The 17,543-nt window shown below is 47.4% G+C and overlaps 1 protein-coding gene across 3 annotated transcripts in view; it reads left to right on the top strand.

Moving 5' to 3' along the window:
* The first annotated feature begins 333 nt into the window (after nt 1-333).
* Nucleotides 334-17,543, top strand: part of CLASP1 (cytoplasmic linker associated protein 1) — a 185,214-nt gene continuing 168,004 nt past the window's right edge. For all 3 annotated transcript variants that reach the window (XM_082312843.1, XM_082312842.1, XM_082312844.1), the window contains exons 1-2: nt 334-404; nt 12,843-13,317. In XM_082312843.1, coding sequence (XP_082168969.1) covers nt 13,123-13,317 — 195 coding nt within the window. In that variant the 5' untranslated portion in view covers nt 334-404; nt 12,843-13,122. The remainder of the gene's footprint in view (nt 405-12,842; nt 13,318-17,543) is intronic.

The following is a 17,543-nucleotide window of genomic DNA, read 5'->3' as shown; positions in this document are numbered from 1 at the left end:
AACGGCCGCGGCGCTGCCGCCCTTGCGCATGCGCACCGCGCGCGCTGACCTCACCGCCGCCGCGCCGGGGGGGGCTCCCCCGCCGCCTACCATAGAGAACGGCGGGGCGGCGCGGTCTCTCTAGGCCTCGCTGCGCGCTCTATGGTGCCTGTGGGGAGGGGGGAGCGTGTGGGCGCACCCCTGCGCGCGCGCTGCTGGCCCGGCGGCCGCCGGGGGCGCGGGGCGGTGACGCGGGGCGGTGACGCGCCGGCGCGGAGGGGCTGCGGCTGGCGCGTGCGCGCTGGCTCCCATTCTTCCCGTGGCAGCGGGGCGGGCGCAGCCATGCAGCGCAGCGGGCGCCGTCGCCGGCACTGAGCGCCGTCCGGCCCCCGCCCCGCCGCCGCCTCCCGCGCCGCGCCCGGCAGGTAGCGCCTTGCGCCGGCACCGCGCCGGGCGGGGAGGGCCGCTGCGGCGGCGGGCGGCGGGGCGGGGCGGGGCGGCGGGGGAAGGAGAAGCGCGGCCGGGGGGCTTTGTGTGGTGCCGCCGCTGGGTGACGGCGGGGAGCGCGGCCGTGAGGGGAGCGGGGCGGGGCGGGGCGGGCGCCGGCGGAGCCGTCCCGGCCGCGGCACACGGGCCGGAGCGCAGCCCCGGTTCGCCCGGCGGCGTGGTTTGTTGGAGGGGAGGGGGAGGGCGGTCCGGCGGCGGTAACGGCCGCAGCGGCAGCCGGGGGGCGCGGGGGCTGCCGGGGCCTAACGGCTGGCGCGGAGGCGCCCCTCGGCCTGCCCGCCCCTGGGGGCCGCTGGGGCTGCGGGGGGCGGCCGGCCCCGGCCCCCCTCGGGCGCCGCAGCGGTGCGGGCTCCTCCGCGGGCGCGGCGCGGGGCCGCCGGGCACCGGCCGAGCGGGAGCGGCGGCAGCGCGGGGCCAGCCCTGCGGCCGTGCTCGGGCCTGCGCTGGGGTCTCCGCTGGTGAAACGCGGGCTTAGCGAAGGGAGGTGAAGTGCAGCCGTGCTGCGCCCGCTCGGCAGGGCGGGACTACGGTAGCGTCTTGAGGCTGCTGTATTTTTAAAACCATCTTGTGATTTGGGTGGGTTCAGCTCTGCCGTTTGGCCCTTTCCTGCACGTGTCGTGCTTTGCTTAATTTATTTCTGTCAAAATCCTTAATGCAAGTTGGACGAGGACTGGAAGTTTGTGCCTGTACAAAGAGGTGGTTTGATCCTTAGACAAATCCTGCCAAAATGCTTCAGAGAGATGCTGGGTCTGAGTAAATAAAGTGTAGTTATTTATCAGTGTGTTTACACAGGCCTGTGTGGGCTGTGCTTAAGGTATTTTTAATGTATGTATCTTCAGATGTCTGAGGAATGGAAAAGCTGCCCCCTTCCCCACCCCCCTGCACAGCTTCTTGAGAAGGGTGGGAAACTGAGGCAGGGTGGCGAGCTCAGGGTTGTACGGGAAGCCTGTGGTGGAGCAGAGCAGAGACTTCCCAGGTGTGAGAGTTGTTCTGACCAGTCGCTCGCTCTGTCCCTTGCAGGCTTATTTCATAAGTCAGCATTTAGTAAAGGAGACGAGGGTTCAGCAAAGAAGCTCGTGCCGAGCCGGTGCTGGTGGGGCAGAGATGTGGTCTCCACCCCACTGCTTGTACCAGCATCTCTGGCAAATACATTGGAGTCCATTTTGCTGCTCAGTAGTGCAGACTGTTTCTCTGCATCTTTTGAGCAGTTGCATCTCTGTCGCATGCTCTTCTCGATGCCACCTGGGTGCTGTTGAAGACAAACCAAAGTATTGTCGCTCGATACCTCATGATGCAAATCCACTATTTAGATCAGTAGTTCCCAAATTAGATTTTGCAAAAGCATTCAAAGTTTGCTTCTGTGTGGGATTCTGGACTGGATTTAAAAGACATTTGCAACTGGAGGAGGGGCTGCAGCTGGATATGTCTGAGAACTTCCAATAGCGGTGAGCTTTCGCTAGAGCACAGGACTACACCGAGTGCAGGATGGAACCGCAGTACCGTCATATTCGGGGTCTTCCTTATCACAGCAGCGTAGCTTGCTGTGTGGAACAAGCCTTTGTGCTGCAGTCCTGGGCTTGGCAAAGTCCAGCTTTTGCTTGTTTTCTCTGTTGAACCCTGTCAGTTAGTGGGACTGAAGCCTGGAAGTTACGAGAGGGACAGAGTAATGACTAACTGTGTCGCCCTGAGTGATCCTCTCTGTATTTCATAGTCACACTTGTCTCATTTTTTTAAAAAATTGCTACCAACATAAATAGAATTTTTTATTTTTCACGCTGCTGCCTGCAATGTTCCTGTGAAGTCCTTGAAATTGATCAGACAACTTCAAAAGTTTCTGTTTCAAGAAGAAAAAGGCCATGAAGTTAGACACTTTGGCCTTGCTTCGCTTAGCTGATAATGTACAATGCCAAAAGTGAGACACCAGCATGCTTGTGAGATGGAAATGTTTCTCTAGTTCATGTGACGTTCCCTAGAGGGACAATTGCAGGGAGTGCCTATGATCGAATGAGCTAGTCCTCCAGTCATCTTTGACGTTCTGTAGGAATCTTAAATCTGAGCTACAACTTAAGTGTTATGAAAACCAAATATTTAAACAGCAAGACTCAAACCAAAATGATGTATCTGTTTCTCTGATCTGTTAGTCAATCCTTCCCCATCCATCAGGCAGTTTGGTCAGGGCTGTTGGTTGCTGGAGGATGAGAGCTGACAGCAAGTCTGACGGCTTCTATAATGAGTTACAACATGAGGAGCTAGATCTTGCCCTCAACAACCTTTGTGTTAGGGGCAGGTCATGCTGTGTTATAAGAAGTGTGAAAGAGGCTGGACATGAGATGTTCGGATGGATAAAGTAATGACCTCCCCCACGTGCACCTCCCCATTTCAACATGCAGGCAGATTTTTGTGAGAGTAATGTGAAGCTTGTGGACTGCCATTACGGGTACCCTGCTGGCCTCAGATGACTTCGGATCTGGCTCATGTCTCACCCTGAGTCTCTCATTATCTTGGGCCTTGCCTAGACTGGGGCTGGAAATCTCAGCCTGCCTTTGGATCGGGCTTGCTGCTGCTAATGCCTCCTCGGCTGGCAGTTGTAGTTGAAGCTTCCTCCTGGATTCTGACAGCGCACCTTTCAACAGCGCTTGCCGGTGCATTAAAAAAACTGCTGGCAAGTATATAAAGGTCTCTCAGCTGAGTGAATAAAATAGACTGGTTTTGTCTATCAATTTGTTCAGACTGTGACTTTAGTAAATTGTAAGCAGTCTGCCTGAGGAAAGGGGTTCGCTTCTTTCCTTGATGAAGGGTTGATGTTTGTGGCAGGCTAGTGCAGAACAGCCTTAGCTTTACCCTGCTGTTTAATGGCATACGCTTCATGTTGCTCTTTGCTCAGTTTCTTCATTTTCATCAAGCTAGGCAGGGCTGAAGTTTGCATTGCATATTTCTTTGGAGCTCATTCAGTGTTTTGGATACTGTCTATTGGATTAACCTGTTACCAGTCTTCAAAGCTATCTGAAAGCCTGATGTGAGCTAGTTAAGAGTTTTGCACACACAGCACGCTACTGAAGAGCTAAACACGGGCAAGTTCCTTGACATTCTGTCTGCTTCTGTCATAAACATGAGAGATCACTTTCTCCTCTCTTTGGCAGCACTAGCACTCTTGCCCCCAAAAAATCCCAACACCCAAACCGAAACGAATTGGATGGAGTTGTAACTGTTCAAGTTATAGGAGGGCAGCAAATGGGTTTTGTGGTCGGAGAGGCTGCAGGTGCTCTCCGAGAGATTTGATCTCAATTCATGGTTAGTGTTTGAGTTTATCTGGTTTCCTGTTCTGTCACTTAATCAAATCTCTGCGTGTTTGGCTCTGCAAGGAGGGAGATGTCCATTCTGCGTCTAGAAACAGCACGCCAAGTAAGAGCAGCAAAATTAGCTGTTAGAAAAGCATCATCATCATCAATAGTTTGTTGGAAGTGAGTGGGCAGATTTAAAAATTTCTAATTCCTTTCCCCTGCCAGCAAAATAATAGATTAAACAGCATAACCAGGCCAGTCCCTGGTGAGCGTTTCTGTGTTTCAGGTCTAAGCTGGGACCCTCTCTTTACACTTTGCTTGTAGGTGCTTTAGATTCCAAGATATTTCAGAAAGCCAAATTGAACCAACAATGATTTGCTGAGGCAAAGTTCTGATCAAAATGAAGTCAAATTCTGCCCTGTGTTTCAAGGTGATGCTGAGCAGAGGAGAGGAATCGCAGGTATATCTCTCTGCATGTTACATTACAGGTGGTTTCTTAGCCTAGCAGTCTCTTAACTGCCACTAGAGTTCAGCCCAATTCATGGTATTGTCAAACAAAACCCTTTTCTACTCCTCCTTGCCCTGAGCTCCCTCCACCCACTGTTTTATAAATCTTAAGTGTAGTGGTGGCTTTCTGCAATCCCTTGCTGCCTGTGGTGGGGGATTTCTTCAGCCATCCGCTTATGTGCGGTTGCAAATGCCAGGCTGGATAGAATCTGCTTATGCCTGAGCACAGAGGGTAGCCCTCCTTCCCCTCCCTGGAGCTGAACTGGTCCTAGGTGCTGGTTAGGTGCTTTCTGCTGGCCCCTGTCAGCAGCTGAACTCCAGCTGCTGCTGGGACTTCTGTCCTTGGCCAACAGTTTTCCATGAGTGCTGGCAGCCTTGGAGAATAGGGGCAGGCAAAGAGCCTTGTTTTGTCATACGGACAAGTTTGTGTTTAGAGTCAAGGGGGAAGAGGTGGACATTAGCTGGGAGGCTTGAAGAGAGACCAAGAAAATAAAATTTTTCCAAAACTATTGACTTGCAAACTGCTGCTGTTGCATCCCATAGCCAGTCTCTTATAGGCTCCTACCCGCGTTCCTGCCTTGTTCAGTTTTGAGTGTCTGATTGGTTTTCATATCAGCAGCATCTTGGCAAGACTTGCTGTCACAAGTATGCATGTAAGTCATTGTCTTGGAATTGGAGCTGATTTTGGCTGTGGCTGTAGTATCTGCCTACCTACCTGAATTTCTTCTGTGAATGAACTTATTTGAGGTTTAGAATGCATGGAGCATTTTTTTCCTTTCTTGACTCTCACATCACACATATTTTGTTAAGATTGTCTAAAATACACATGTATGTTTTGAGAAAATGATGTGAGGTGCAGAGGGAAGAAATCTTACTGAAAGGGGCTTAGCTGGACACTCAGTGTCCCTTGAGGGCTTGTACCCAAGGTATGATCTTGTGTATTAATTTTCCCTTCCAATCTGTCATTTGACTACTAGCTCTTGTCTCTCAAGTACTTGCTTCCAGGGTAGTTCTGGCTTGGACTTGTACACAAAAACCTACCTATTTCTTCTGTGTCACTAACCAGTTATACATCTGTAGGGATAACAAGGTCCTGGAGGATTTGTTGAGTATGGAATTTATATCAAACCCACTGATCTCTTTAAAACTAGATTATCCTGGTCTTGTAGCAGCATGTGGTGGTATGGGTTTTTTTCTTTCCCCAAGGTGTTATCTTGTCATCAGTTCCCACTGCCACTGGAGACTTGCCTTGCAGTGGCTCTGGGAAAGGCACTGAATTTCTACCGTATTCCTGCCTGTAAAATAGGAAGTTCTTGGTATTCTCTCACCTCTTTCTTCAGCTTATGTACATTAAGAGATGCTTTCCAGTCTTCAGGACTGGCTAAATTAGTGATCTTAGCCTAAGGGACTTCAACTATTGCAATGCAAATAGAGATGACAAGATTCAGATGTGTGCTGTGAAGCCATCCTGCTAGCGATCTGGCAAGTGATGGGCCACCCTGCTCTAATTCTCAGTAGTGTTCTACTTCCAGACCTTGCTAAGTATTTTACATATGTGAGGCTACAGGTGAAAGTCTCTTCCTTTTCTTCCCGTGTTTTTCCAGATGATCCAATATTGCTGCTGGATTGTGGAGGAGAGGGTTAGGATGTGACTCTGGAAAGCTTTGTCCCGCACTCATAGTTGCAGTAGGACGGGGGCTGGACACCACCTCCCTTCTTCTGGGATGCATCATCACAGCCCCTCGGGCGACCTTGTGCACCCTTGGCTCTGACACCTTGCAGAGCAGAGCTGGGAGTCATAGAGAGCCAGCACTGTACGGTTTGCTGGCCAGGGTCCCACAGGTGTCAGAGCTGGAGTCTACAGGCTCTAAGGTAAGGTTAGATCTCCAGAACGAGGGAGAGGAAGGATATTTTTGTACATACAAACCCAAAACTTAGGTACTATTCACAGGGTGAAGTGTGAATGAGGATAGGTTTTCCCCCGCCCCCCCCCTGCCATGGTCCAGTAGGCCCCCAATAAACTGCTTCTAGTGTGATACCTTGGAACCATGAACTGAGATGCCTACAAGAGGGAGTCACACGGAGCAGCTCCTAACATGGTAAGATTTTGATCTGCATCTCAGCACTCAAACTGTTAAAAAGGAGGGAGACCTTGAAAGCTCATTCTACACTTGTCCTTGGTCTCAGACAAAGTTAAAACCCGACTAATTTCAGAGAGGTTGTATTAGGAAAACAAAGGATGATAAAACTCATCTAATTTTCTGCCCTACTCTTGAAGGGTTACTCCCACTCTGCAGAGTGGTTCCATTAGTGTAGGGTGTTGGGGTCACACTGAGGTGACCTGCAAGTTGTCTTGATTTGCTGCAGCTTCGTTACTGTGGAGATTTTTTGAAGATTGATGCCTTGCTGAAATCGGTAGCTCTGTATGAGGTGTTCAGTTACCGAGGCAGCAATGCAAACCTTTAGTGGAGGCATGAGAATATCTGTTATCTGAAGCTTATCTCTCATCTTACCCAGGGTAGGGTAATGCAACTTTCACGGCTAGCATCTGTCCTGGAAGGATTGTGTGGGGGCTAGAAGGCCTTAGTTAGCTTAAGTCCTGGAAATCTTTCAGCTGTCTTTGTTCTAGAAATCTGCCTCAGTTTTCCTCGTGGCAGTGAAGTTGAGCCCTGGTGTGGATTGGTTACCGTTCGTACTTTAAACATGAACCCTTAAAAGACTCCAAGCAAGTTTGAAGAACAGCTAATATTTAGCAGAGTCGTAGCAAGCCTTCAGCCAGACGAGGTTCTTGTGAAGATGAACTGCCCGCAACAGCAGGGAGTTTCGCAAATGCTTCCTTAGTGTGGCCGGTGCTGTGGGAGAAGGAAGAAACCCTCCCTTGAAGACCTAATAACACTTCCAGCAAGGAAGCTGCATCCACACGGGCAGTGCCTTGCTTATCAGCTGTACTGGCGAGTACTAGCGGTGTGGTGGCCACTCTGTCTGAAGACAGTTAAAGTTACTGTGTGGGGGTGTGGAAGGAGTCTCTGCATGAAGTGCAGTCAGAGGCACTTAGTACATTGAGATAAGCACCGGGCTGTCCTGTCTGCTAATTAAGAAAGTATGAGTTGTCAGGCTGGAAATCTAAGATACCATCTTTGGATTAGGGGGAGGCTCAGCTACAAGGCAGTGCTAATTACTAATTTAAAACAATCCCAGTGATTGTGCAATATTCCTGGGCGCTAAAGAAACATTATTGCCTACTTATGGAGACAGGTGAACAAAAGGGAGAGCCCATCTGTCAGATGCTGGGTGGGTGTCTCCTGCAAACTGCCTTTGGCTCCAGAAGAAGGTTGCTTTCTTCTTGAAGTAGGACACTTGATGTCTTACTTGCCACCTCATTCTCTCAGAGGGTTTGAACAACTAAGAATACTTTGAACTTAGAGACTGTCAGTACAGCTGCTTTGTCCGCTGATACTTGCACACGGAGGGGAGAGTAGGTTTGATTGAGTGCTTAGTGAGTGCCATACTTTGTAAAGGCCTGATACCAAATCCCCTCTGGGCAGGGGATAGCTGTACTGGTTGAAGCAAAAATAGAGGAGAACAAGTGGACAGAGGGCTGAGAGTTTCCACCCTTTGTGCAGAGCTGCGGTTTGATGCTGCCTTGCTGATGAGATCTCCATTTAGTCTTTGCAGTACGTGATTTCTAGGTGCTGTTCTAATTGCTCTGAACTTCTTGTCCAAGGGGGCTTGGCTGGCAAACCCGATAGTGAAGTATTTACGCTGCCCACCTTCCAGTAGCAGTGAACTACTGCAGGTTTGATGCCTGGTACCTTTATACTTGGAAAATTGCTGCATTTGGCTAAGGTGGAGATCTCCTGAAGTAGGAGAGGAGTTCTTTGTTGTGGAAAGTCAAGGTTCAAGGAAACGTCTGTCTAATGTACCTTAATCTTAAACTGAAGTTTGTATGCAGTTAGCTCCTGAGACCTGTGAAGAAGGAGGCTTGTTGGTACAACTGTGTTGTTGTGCTATTTCTCCAACTGCTGGGCTACAGCTAACCAGGAAAAAAAAAAAAGACACCAAAGAAGTGTTGTCATGTTTATAAGTTGTTTACAAGTTAAGCTTACTGGCTGGAAGTAGATACCAGGGATACCTTCAGGAAGGTGACTAGAAACGCATTGTTAATGAGTGGCACTGGCTCTTGCCTATGGTGATTGTGAGTGGCAGCAATATTTTGTCTCTCTGCAAGCTTGGGTTTTGAGTTAACTGTGTTAGAGCAGTTGACTGGGGAGGCTGTGGACTGCACTGGTTTGTTGGCAAATGAAGACGATGGTGAAACATGACAAAGATGGTAACTCAACCTCATCACTAGAGCAGAAGAGAGTGGGGCATAATTTTTAAAGGCAAATAGCTATGTTGGAAGAGCTCCGAAGTATAGATAAGCCCCCAGGAGAGTAGTATTGCATTCTTTACATGCTTCAGGTTTCCTTCCTCATTGCAAGAGGAAGAAGATTCAAAATTTCCTGTAAAGTTATCCTAAGAAAAAGTCTTACTTGAGAATTACAAATAATGCAGTTTCACTTAGTTTGGAGTCAGTGGGGTTTTCCTAAGCACTGAAAAATGTTCATTGGCTTATGTACCCAGCTTAATGTTGCCACAGCATCTTAGGTGACCTAAGTATTTCCTTATTACTATTTGGATTGACTTAGTCTACATGCTGAGCCAGTTGCTTTGCTGTGAATTGTACCAGCTTTTATGGTGTTATGGTGGTAGTATCTAGGCTGAGTAACTTCGGGCTGCTCAGTCTTTGTCAGCTTTCTCCTTTAAATTCATTTTGAGCTCCAAGCTGGCATTAAACCTCTCTAGTGGCTTTCTGCTGGATAGCTCTTGGTGGAAAATTTAGGTGTTACTGGCAGAGGCTTTGACTAAGCACATAGTTTTGAATGGCTTATTAGTGAAAGAGGGAACTTTGCTTTTGCAGTGACAGAGTTGCGGTGGTGGGGAGAATAGTTTTTTCTCTTGGATTATCTTGTCTGTGTGTTGATATTATGTCAGACGTAGCCTAGCCTGTCTCTCCAAATGCAAACCACAAGCCTAGTAGGAGGACTGGAGAAAACCCTTCCTTTGGAGCCTGTATTTGCAACCTTTCTCAAAACTTGGAGGAGCTCCAAACGCAGGACCTGTGCCACTGAGTTGTTAGTTTTGACTTCTGCAGGACTGTGCTTCTGTGCGAAGAGGTTGTACTCAAAGTCCTAGTCCTAAATTGTTTCTGTCTTGTAACATTGGCTACCCAAAACCCATGGCATTTAAATTCTGCAGGAACAGAAGTGGACCACTGGGGCTGAGACTGTGGCTTTGTGCTTTCAAAAGCTTGTTATGTGCAGAGCATCTGCCCAGTTGATTTCAAGCTTGATGGGATATAGCAGCCATATGCCTCATTGCCTGGGAGGTTCATTTTTTGTCAGCTTGGGTCTTGGTTTCTCAGGTGGTATTTTTTCCACTTCCTCCTGTGAGGAAGAGGGGGAGTCAACAGACTTCCTAACATGTGTGGAAAAGCTTTTTTTTTTCTTTTTTTTTTTTTTTAGTTAAAAAAAGTGCAACTTAAACACCTGTTGGCTGGTAGATGGAAGCCAGCTTGAGCCTTTCCTCTTGGCTTACTATTACTGGTTTCCCCAGGATTCAAAGGTATTTCTGGTTCTTCTCCCCTGTCTACATTTGGTGGTGGTGCCATAATGTATAGTGGATCTTCTTTAGACTACAATCCTCAAGATTATGACACAAATCTGTTCTTCTATAGTGCATCATAATTTTTATCCTATGCTTTCCTTCACATGTTTAAAAAATGAGGGACTGGGAGAGAAATTTGTTTATATTAGATTGCTTAAAAGATTGTTTCTGCGCTTGTAGGCAGAGACTTACAAACTCTTAAATGAAAATCACATAGAAGAAAAACTTGAAACTTTGTTCCTTTCTCATAGCAGTATGGCCAGCTAATGGTTTCTTGGATGTGTTGGGACTTGTCTATGTGTGAACTTAATAGAAAAAGACTATTTTGTGGTAACCAACCGTCATTCACACCCTCCTGCAATCTGAATTTTCAAGTTTAAGCAAGTTCCACATTTCCATTTTAAAAGCAATTAGGGGACTTTCTTCACCATGTTGTTTTTAACAGAAGAGTTCCCTTTTGAACATGCGTGCAGCTTCTGGAGTCCAGAAGCAAACCACACAGCTAACTAGAAAGGTTTCAGCTGGTAGCTGCTAAATATCACTTACTTGCCCCTTCTCCAGCAGCTCTCTGCTAGCGAAGTATCCAGTGAAATGCTGCCGTACTGTCTGAAAACCCTTCTGTTAGGTGCTTAGGAACTCCTGTGTGTAATACTGTCTCGCATAACTGGAGCACCTTCAGCAAGGAGCAAGACCAGCCCATGCTAGAGGGCAGGGCAGGGGCCAGTATCCAAAGGTACAGACAGGGAGACTCAGAGGAAGAGTTGTGCTGCCCTCAAGCAGCCCTGTGTTTGCCTGTGCTGCCATGGGTAGTCGGAGCCGTGTCGTGAGCCGTTTTGGGTGAGGATGGGAAAGCTCAGAGCACTGCTCTCAAAGTTGGTGCTAAACTGAAACAAGTGAGAAACTGTAGCTTCAGCGGTAAGAAAAGGCATGGCTTTCCTCTCATTTGGAACCAATGTCTCTCCTTTCAAAAGAAAAAAAGGCATTGCTCTAGGAGTATTGATTGCAGTGTTGTTGACAATTTTAGAATTTGAAGTCAAATCACTCTTGAAGTGACTTGAAGCAAAATGGTGGGAGTTTGGTATGTTCTTTAGACAGTTCAGGTTGGGGTAGCGGTCACAAGCAGTGAGCTGTCCTGGCACTTAAAGCCCTAGGTGCTGCCTGTGCAGTCGCAGCTAATGCTTCCTTGCTGCTCTGGAGGGTGAGGTTTGGCTGGTGAGGAGGGAGTTTAGTCTACAGGCACACACAATCCCTTCTGGCTGATGGTAGGATTTGCCAGGCAGTTGGCTGAGGTGAGTCCCTGGGTGTACAGAACCAGTTTCGATCGCTGTCAGCAGCGGGGATTTGAACTGGCTGCCTGGAATGGAGGGACCTGGTCTCTGGTGACTCCTCCTGCCTGGTGAATAAGCAGTGCAGCCAGTGCGGGCAGCTGGGACATGTCTGGCGGCACTTGGGGGGTTAGGGAAGCTCAGGACCGCAAGCCTCTGTGCTTGCCTCTGGGTGCTGTGTGTGGTATTGGTAAGATGTGGCAGTTTGTAAGTCTGGCCAAGGAGGATGGAGGTGAGATAATGAACTGAAACAGTCTGCTGTGCGAGGTGTGCTTTTGTTTCCAGGCTAGGGTACTTGTGTGCTCATATCCATCTGCTGTCAGATCCACTTTGTTTTATTAAGATTTTTGTGAAGGCCTTATTTGCTCAAACAGAAGGTATTTAGATTTGCTGCCCCAGTGCTTCTGATTAGTGAACTTGTGCCTCCAGCTTCCTTCCAGTTGTTTGTTGAACCAGGTGTCTGCTCCACAGCCTCTTCCCTTGCTCTGAGCTTGACCTGCTTTCCTCACACTGGCGGAAAAAGTAGGGCAGATTTCTAGCTTTAGGTATTATTAGACAGGAAACAAAAAGACACTGGATTTTTATCGCCCACTCCGAAAAGAGCTAACCTGTGACGAGGGAGTGCTTCAGGAAGCAGTATGGTGATGCTGGGAGCCTTGGTCTGTGGGAGGGTGGAGGACAGGCTGGGGGTCTGTTCCCTGGCTGCCTGGAGGGATTCGTTTGGCTGCCGATGGAGGGACAAAAAAGCTGCAGCTGGGTCCCTCATGAAGTCCTTGGACAGAAGAGTTTCTAGGATTGAGGAACATAACCAAACCCCAGATGTATAGCCATTTTTTACACATAAGCCAAAAGCTTACTTCACAGATGATGCTGTGCCTCTGAGTGGCAGCAAAGTTTGTCCTAGCGTTTCTTGTGTATGGCCTTGGTTCTCAGGATACCACAGGCACTGTTGCAGTATTGCACTAGGTCAGTGCTGTTTCCTAGGCATGTGTAGTTGGGATATAACAGGATTCAGCCTGGAAACAGCTTGAGCACCTAGTTTTTGAAAACTGCTCATTTTACATTCCTGGAGCCCTGTGTTAGTGCTGTATCTTGCTGGCCAGCTGATGGCATTGATTGCTGAAGGCCAGCAGTCAAAACAGGATCCAGGCCTCTTCCTGCTTTCACTTCTTAAAGCAGATGCGTTTTCCTGCTGACCTGCTTAAGGATTTTGTCTCTACCTTTGTTGGGTGGATGGTGATGGTGGTATTTGCAATAATATTGGTTACTAATCAGCTCTTACTTAAAGCCCCAGATTTACTGTCTGTCACTAAAACTTCTAGGGAACTGATGGGTAACTGCTGTTGTAAAGAATAACTGAAGGTTTTTGTCCTGACCTACCTTGTCTGATTCCTTAAAATAGAACAACGCTGCTCGTATCCAGCTTATCACAACTTTGCAGCTCTATATGAATAACCTATTTTGTGACATGCTTTCGATCTTTTTTTGCTCCAGTCTTAATTTAACCTATAATACTGTTCTTTTTCATTTCTTTCAGAATGGACTGCTGAATTGGGAATTATTGCAGACTCAACAGTACAGCACAGCTCGTTGCTTCATCTATTACTAGTTATTTAAATTGGACTTTTAATATCCTGCCAGCTGCTCTTCACACACACATGGTGCATTGTTGCCATTCTCAGAATCGCATCTTTGAAACCCAGACCCTCAGTAACCTTCGTTGAACAAAGAGGCGACCTCCTGCGTATGTTTATAGAGGGATTATTCGGACCTACTGCCCTCTAGCTTTCTGGCTGGTGCTGTGTTTCTAAGACACTATGGAGCCCAGTATGGAGTACTGCTTAGCGCAGGTGCTGCAGAAGGATGTTGGAAAGAGACTTCAGGTTGGCCAGGAATTGATAGATTACTTCTCAGATAAACAGAAGTCAGCTGATCTTGAACATGATCAGACTATGCTGGATAAAATGGTTGATGGACTGGCCACTTCTTGGGTAAATTCCAGCAATTATAAGGTAAGACTTGTCAGATGGAATGTGATTACAGTCAGCAGTTTCAATGTCAAGTGCTACTTGATCGAAGTGAAAGTTGTATAGTAGACTTTCTAATATACTGTTCTGTAAGCTGATGATTATGCTGAATCAACCATTTCCTGGTAGTTGATAGCTGATGCAATATTGAGGACTCAAGGCAGTAAGAATTAGTAGATTTGGTGTTCATACTTTGTGATATCCTGGTTTCTTTGTGTACCTTGTTAGCCGGTGGCATGCTTTGATCATCCCAGTAGTTAGCAATGTTGATGATTTCCTGCTGTATTAAAAAAGTTTATAAAACTGCAAAAAGCATATATAACCAGCAGTATTTTTCACTGTCATTAAATCTTGCTAGACTTTGTCTTATTTTCTGTGGGCAACTTAAGTACAATTGGTCTGCTGCACTTAGCTCAGGAAAGGTTGTGTATGTATGTATGTTCTGTTGAATTTGACAGCGTTGCAATGAGTTGGTAGGACATGGAACTCCACTGCCTTGTTATCCCTGTCATGTTGCTTCATCTCCCTACAGGTCTTAGTGAGGAAGTCCTACCACTCCCATCTACTGTGGGAGCGGGGAGGGGTTCTCAGCAGTGGCTTGGAAAACTCCTGTCCTGGTCCCCTCAGGAGGCACTCTGATAGGTCTAATAGGGGACTTAAGCTGTTGTCTGGGATGTAATAGGAGACTGTTACTTTCCGATAAGTCCAGAAAAATCTGAGAGTTAAATTTCCTACAGAGCTGAGCCTGAAGATAATTAACTGAGAGTTGTACTGAAGTTCTTTCCTGCAGAAGTGAAGGAGAGACTAGCCATATGGGTTGCAAGTGCTCTGGAGCTCAACATCCTCAGAGTAATTTAAACTATTTTTAACACAAATTTTGATTGAGAAGTTGTTGTGAGATTGCAGTGTATTGGTCAATGTGTTCTGCACAGCTGCATTTTTTTTCTCTTCATTTTTGTCAGCAAGCAGCTGTGGTAGAAGCTGTTCGGCATGTATGAACAAAAAAAAACCCCAAAACCACCCCAAAAACCCCAAAAAACAACAACAAAAAACCCTCCCAAAAAACCTCAAACTAAAAACCAACAACCAACAAACCACCAAAGCCAATACATTCTCAATAGAGGATCCATTCTGGCAGAGCATATGAAGAAATCCTAGTTTGCTGTTATGAACAAGCAGTGTACATATAATTTCCTGAGAGCATTTCATGTTCTTATTCCCCCTTTTCTTGCTAACTGGCTTTCTCTTACAGACTTCCATAATTCTCAGTGGAAAGATAACCCAAGCACAGTAAACTTGAAATTGTTATAAAATGTGCTGTTTGCATGGATTTTATGAAGTGATGTGGATCGCAGAGCTATGCAGTACTCTGCAATTCCAGCATCACACTTACTTTGCAGAATTTCTTTTAGGATAACTTGTTCTCTCTCTCCTCCACCTCTCTTCCCAGTCTTTTGTCTGTTGAACTACACACTTACAATGTTCACTGTGGTATTCATTCTCCAGTAACAAACTGGTGGCACTTCTGTATTGCAGTGACTCTGTTCCAGAACTCATGCTGCTAAGCTGGCCGTTCATTAATGTGCATGTTCTATAGATAGCATTTGCTGTGTTTAATAAGTTTTAGTAAGCATAACAGAGACATGTCTCAGATGTCTGTTTTCTCAGTGAACGAGTGTAATAGAGGATGTGAAACCTTTGTGTGGGGCAAGCTGGCTACCTGGAGGTCAGTGATGTGGTGAGGTCTGCTGGAGTATCCTGCCAAGGCTTAGCGCACCATCGTATGCCAATCTCTTCCTTTTGTTTTAGTGCCCGCAGCCATCTGCGTTACTGTCGCCTTCCTTCTTGACTGCCTGTGGGGTGTGGGTTCGGAAGCTCGGCTCAGTCTGCTGTGAGGGAGCACAGCGTAGCTGGTGTCATCTGATCCCGTTCATGGATTAGTGCAACAACCCTGAGAGTGAAAGGCCAAGCATCGCTGCCCTAGAATAGCCATCTGGAGAGCTAAACTGCAGTTGTTTGGTCACAGTTGAAAAAGCCATTATATTTGCGGTCTGTTTCTCTGCTCACCTCACTCCCTTCATTTGAAAAAGTATCAGCTTAAAACAAAGATTGAGATCATCTGCATGATCTAAAATTCCCGAACACTTCAGTGATAGTGCGTGCTCTCAGAATTGGACTTGGTTTGGGTAACAGACCCATTATCTTGGGAGAGCATCCAGTTGATTCATGGCTCCTGCCTGTCTAGGACTCTTCTAACTAAACACTTGTGCTTAGATGTTATCACTGAGGAAACATCAGCAAACCAAAGAGAAGTGACATCTCTGAGGCAATATAGCTCAGTTTGGATTAAAAAGAAGCCTCAACTGATGATGAAATTACTATGGCTTTACAGGGAGGGCTCCGTCTCCCTTATTGGTATACAAGTTTGAGCTATGTAAGTCATGACCGTCATTGACATTTTTAGCCTTTGGTGGTTTTTTGTACATTGTTTCTATTTTAACCTGACACTATTTTGTGAAGTCTTTTACCTCAGCACCGGGACTGGAGACAATGCAATCTTCTCTTTCAAGTGATGCAGCAAAAAAGCAATGATGGAGGGGGAAGTGATGCTTCTCTTTCCTTGGTGCTGTCCAAGTCTGTAAAAGCATCATGTGTGAAACAGAGTGAGACCTAACACGCTTCTGATAGCACTTGGCACCCTGAGACTCTTCTAACAAATGGCCTTGTGACCTGGTCACTGATCCCTGCTTCGTGACAGGCAGCTGCCTTAGGTGCAGAAGGCACTCGGATAGTTCAAGTCAAGGAAGCACGAGGGTTGTTACATGAAGCAAGGCACTGAGGTCCAGTGCAAGGCCATTTGTGTAGCTATGCTTGCCAGGAGTGTGCTTGAACTGCACCCAACAGGCATCGCCTCCCCTGCGTTTTCCCAGCAGTACTTATCTGTAGGTGGAAGACAGAAGAATGGTGCAGAGTGAAAAGATGATTTCTCTTTGAGAGCTCTTGCTCTTCTCTGGAGTTCAGTTACTTAGAGCAGCCGGCCTCTGTTTGTGTGGGCACTAGGAGTTGTGGGGTATACTAGCGAGGTTGGGCTGGAGAAGGTATTGCACGATGCTGCAGACCAAAGGGGAATCTGCCTCTGCTCCGTTTCTTCATGTGCTTTGTTTGCTTGGTCTGTGCTGTTTCAGGACGGTGGTTCTGCTGGACTCTGTTTCCTCCTCTGCTCAGCAAAAAAGAGAGAGTTATTTTGCAGAGCTTTGAATCCCTGAAAAATAATCAAGGCCTGCGCTGGGCTGTCTGTCTTGAGACATGCAGCAAAACAACACAGCAGTGTCAGGGGCTTCAGCATGTCCTCTCGGCTTTGCAATCCTGTAGCAAAGGGAGAGAGCCGAAATAGTCAGTAATTCCTTAGTGAACAATCTCACTTTGAGCTGCTTGTGGCAGTATTTGGTAATGCTGTTGTTAAGTGGGCAGGTTCTTCTGACTCATCTGTGGCTGATGTGCCTTTCTCAGCACCCAGACTATGATGTGCCATTGATGTTTCATTTTGAGGTGTAGTGTAAAGGAATATGTCCAGGATCTGGAAAAAGTAGTTTTCTACCAGCCTGATATTCCTAGAGGTGAATGGAGGGTGTTTGGCAGTGACCTTCTCTTGCCTGCTTCGCCACAACGGGAGAGTATTGTACCATCGCCCCCATCCAGCAGTGGGGATGGGGCCTCTTGCACCTTTCTCTTCCCTGTGATGTGTGGCCTGTGCTGTTGGAGTTGAGGTTTGGAAGTGCCCTTGGTATTGCTGTAGCAACACCCGAAAGTGAACTCTGCTTGGAGATTTGGTGGTAACCGGGCCTTCAAGCAGGTCAGGGTCCATCAGATTGAAGAGAGGTTCTATTCAATGTTTTCTCATGTTACAGAGTGGTGGGAGAGGCCAGTTTGAAGTGAAACTGAGTGGGGGGTTGCAGTAAGGAACTGGATGAAAATTTTTTGTTTTTTCCTGCACTTTGGCAAGTAGTGATTTCTTGGCACTGCACTACTCTCGCTGCACAGGCTGTGCTCGCCAAGGAGAGTATCTCACCCTTGCATGGGATGATCCCTTTGCCCCAGTGCAGCTTGATCTGTGCGAGGCTCTGTGCCCAGCAGCTTGCGGGACTGGCCTTTGCCTGTAAAAGAGGAGTTGGGAACTGACATGGTTAACAGACCCCGGTGGCTGAGGACAC

The sequence above is a fragment of the Platalea leucorodia genome (genome assembly GCF_965183815.1).
Source record: "Platalea leucorodia genome assembly, chromosome: 5".
Taxonomy (NCBI): domain Eukaryota; kingdom Metazoa; phylum Chordata; class Aves; order Pelecaniformes; family Threskiornithidae; genus Platalea; species Platalea leucorodia.
This window is presented reverse-complemented; position numbering and strand designations above follow the sequence as displayed.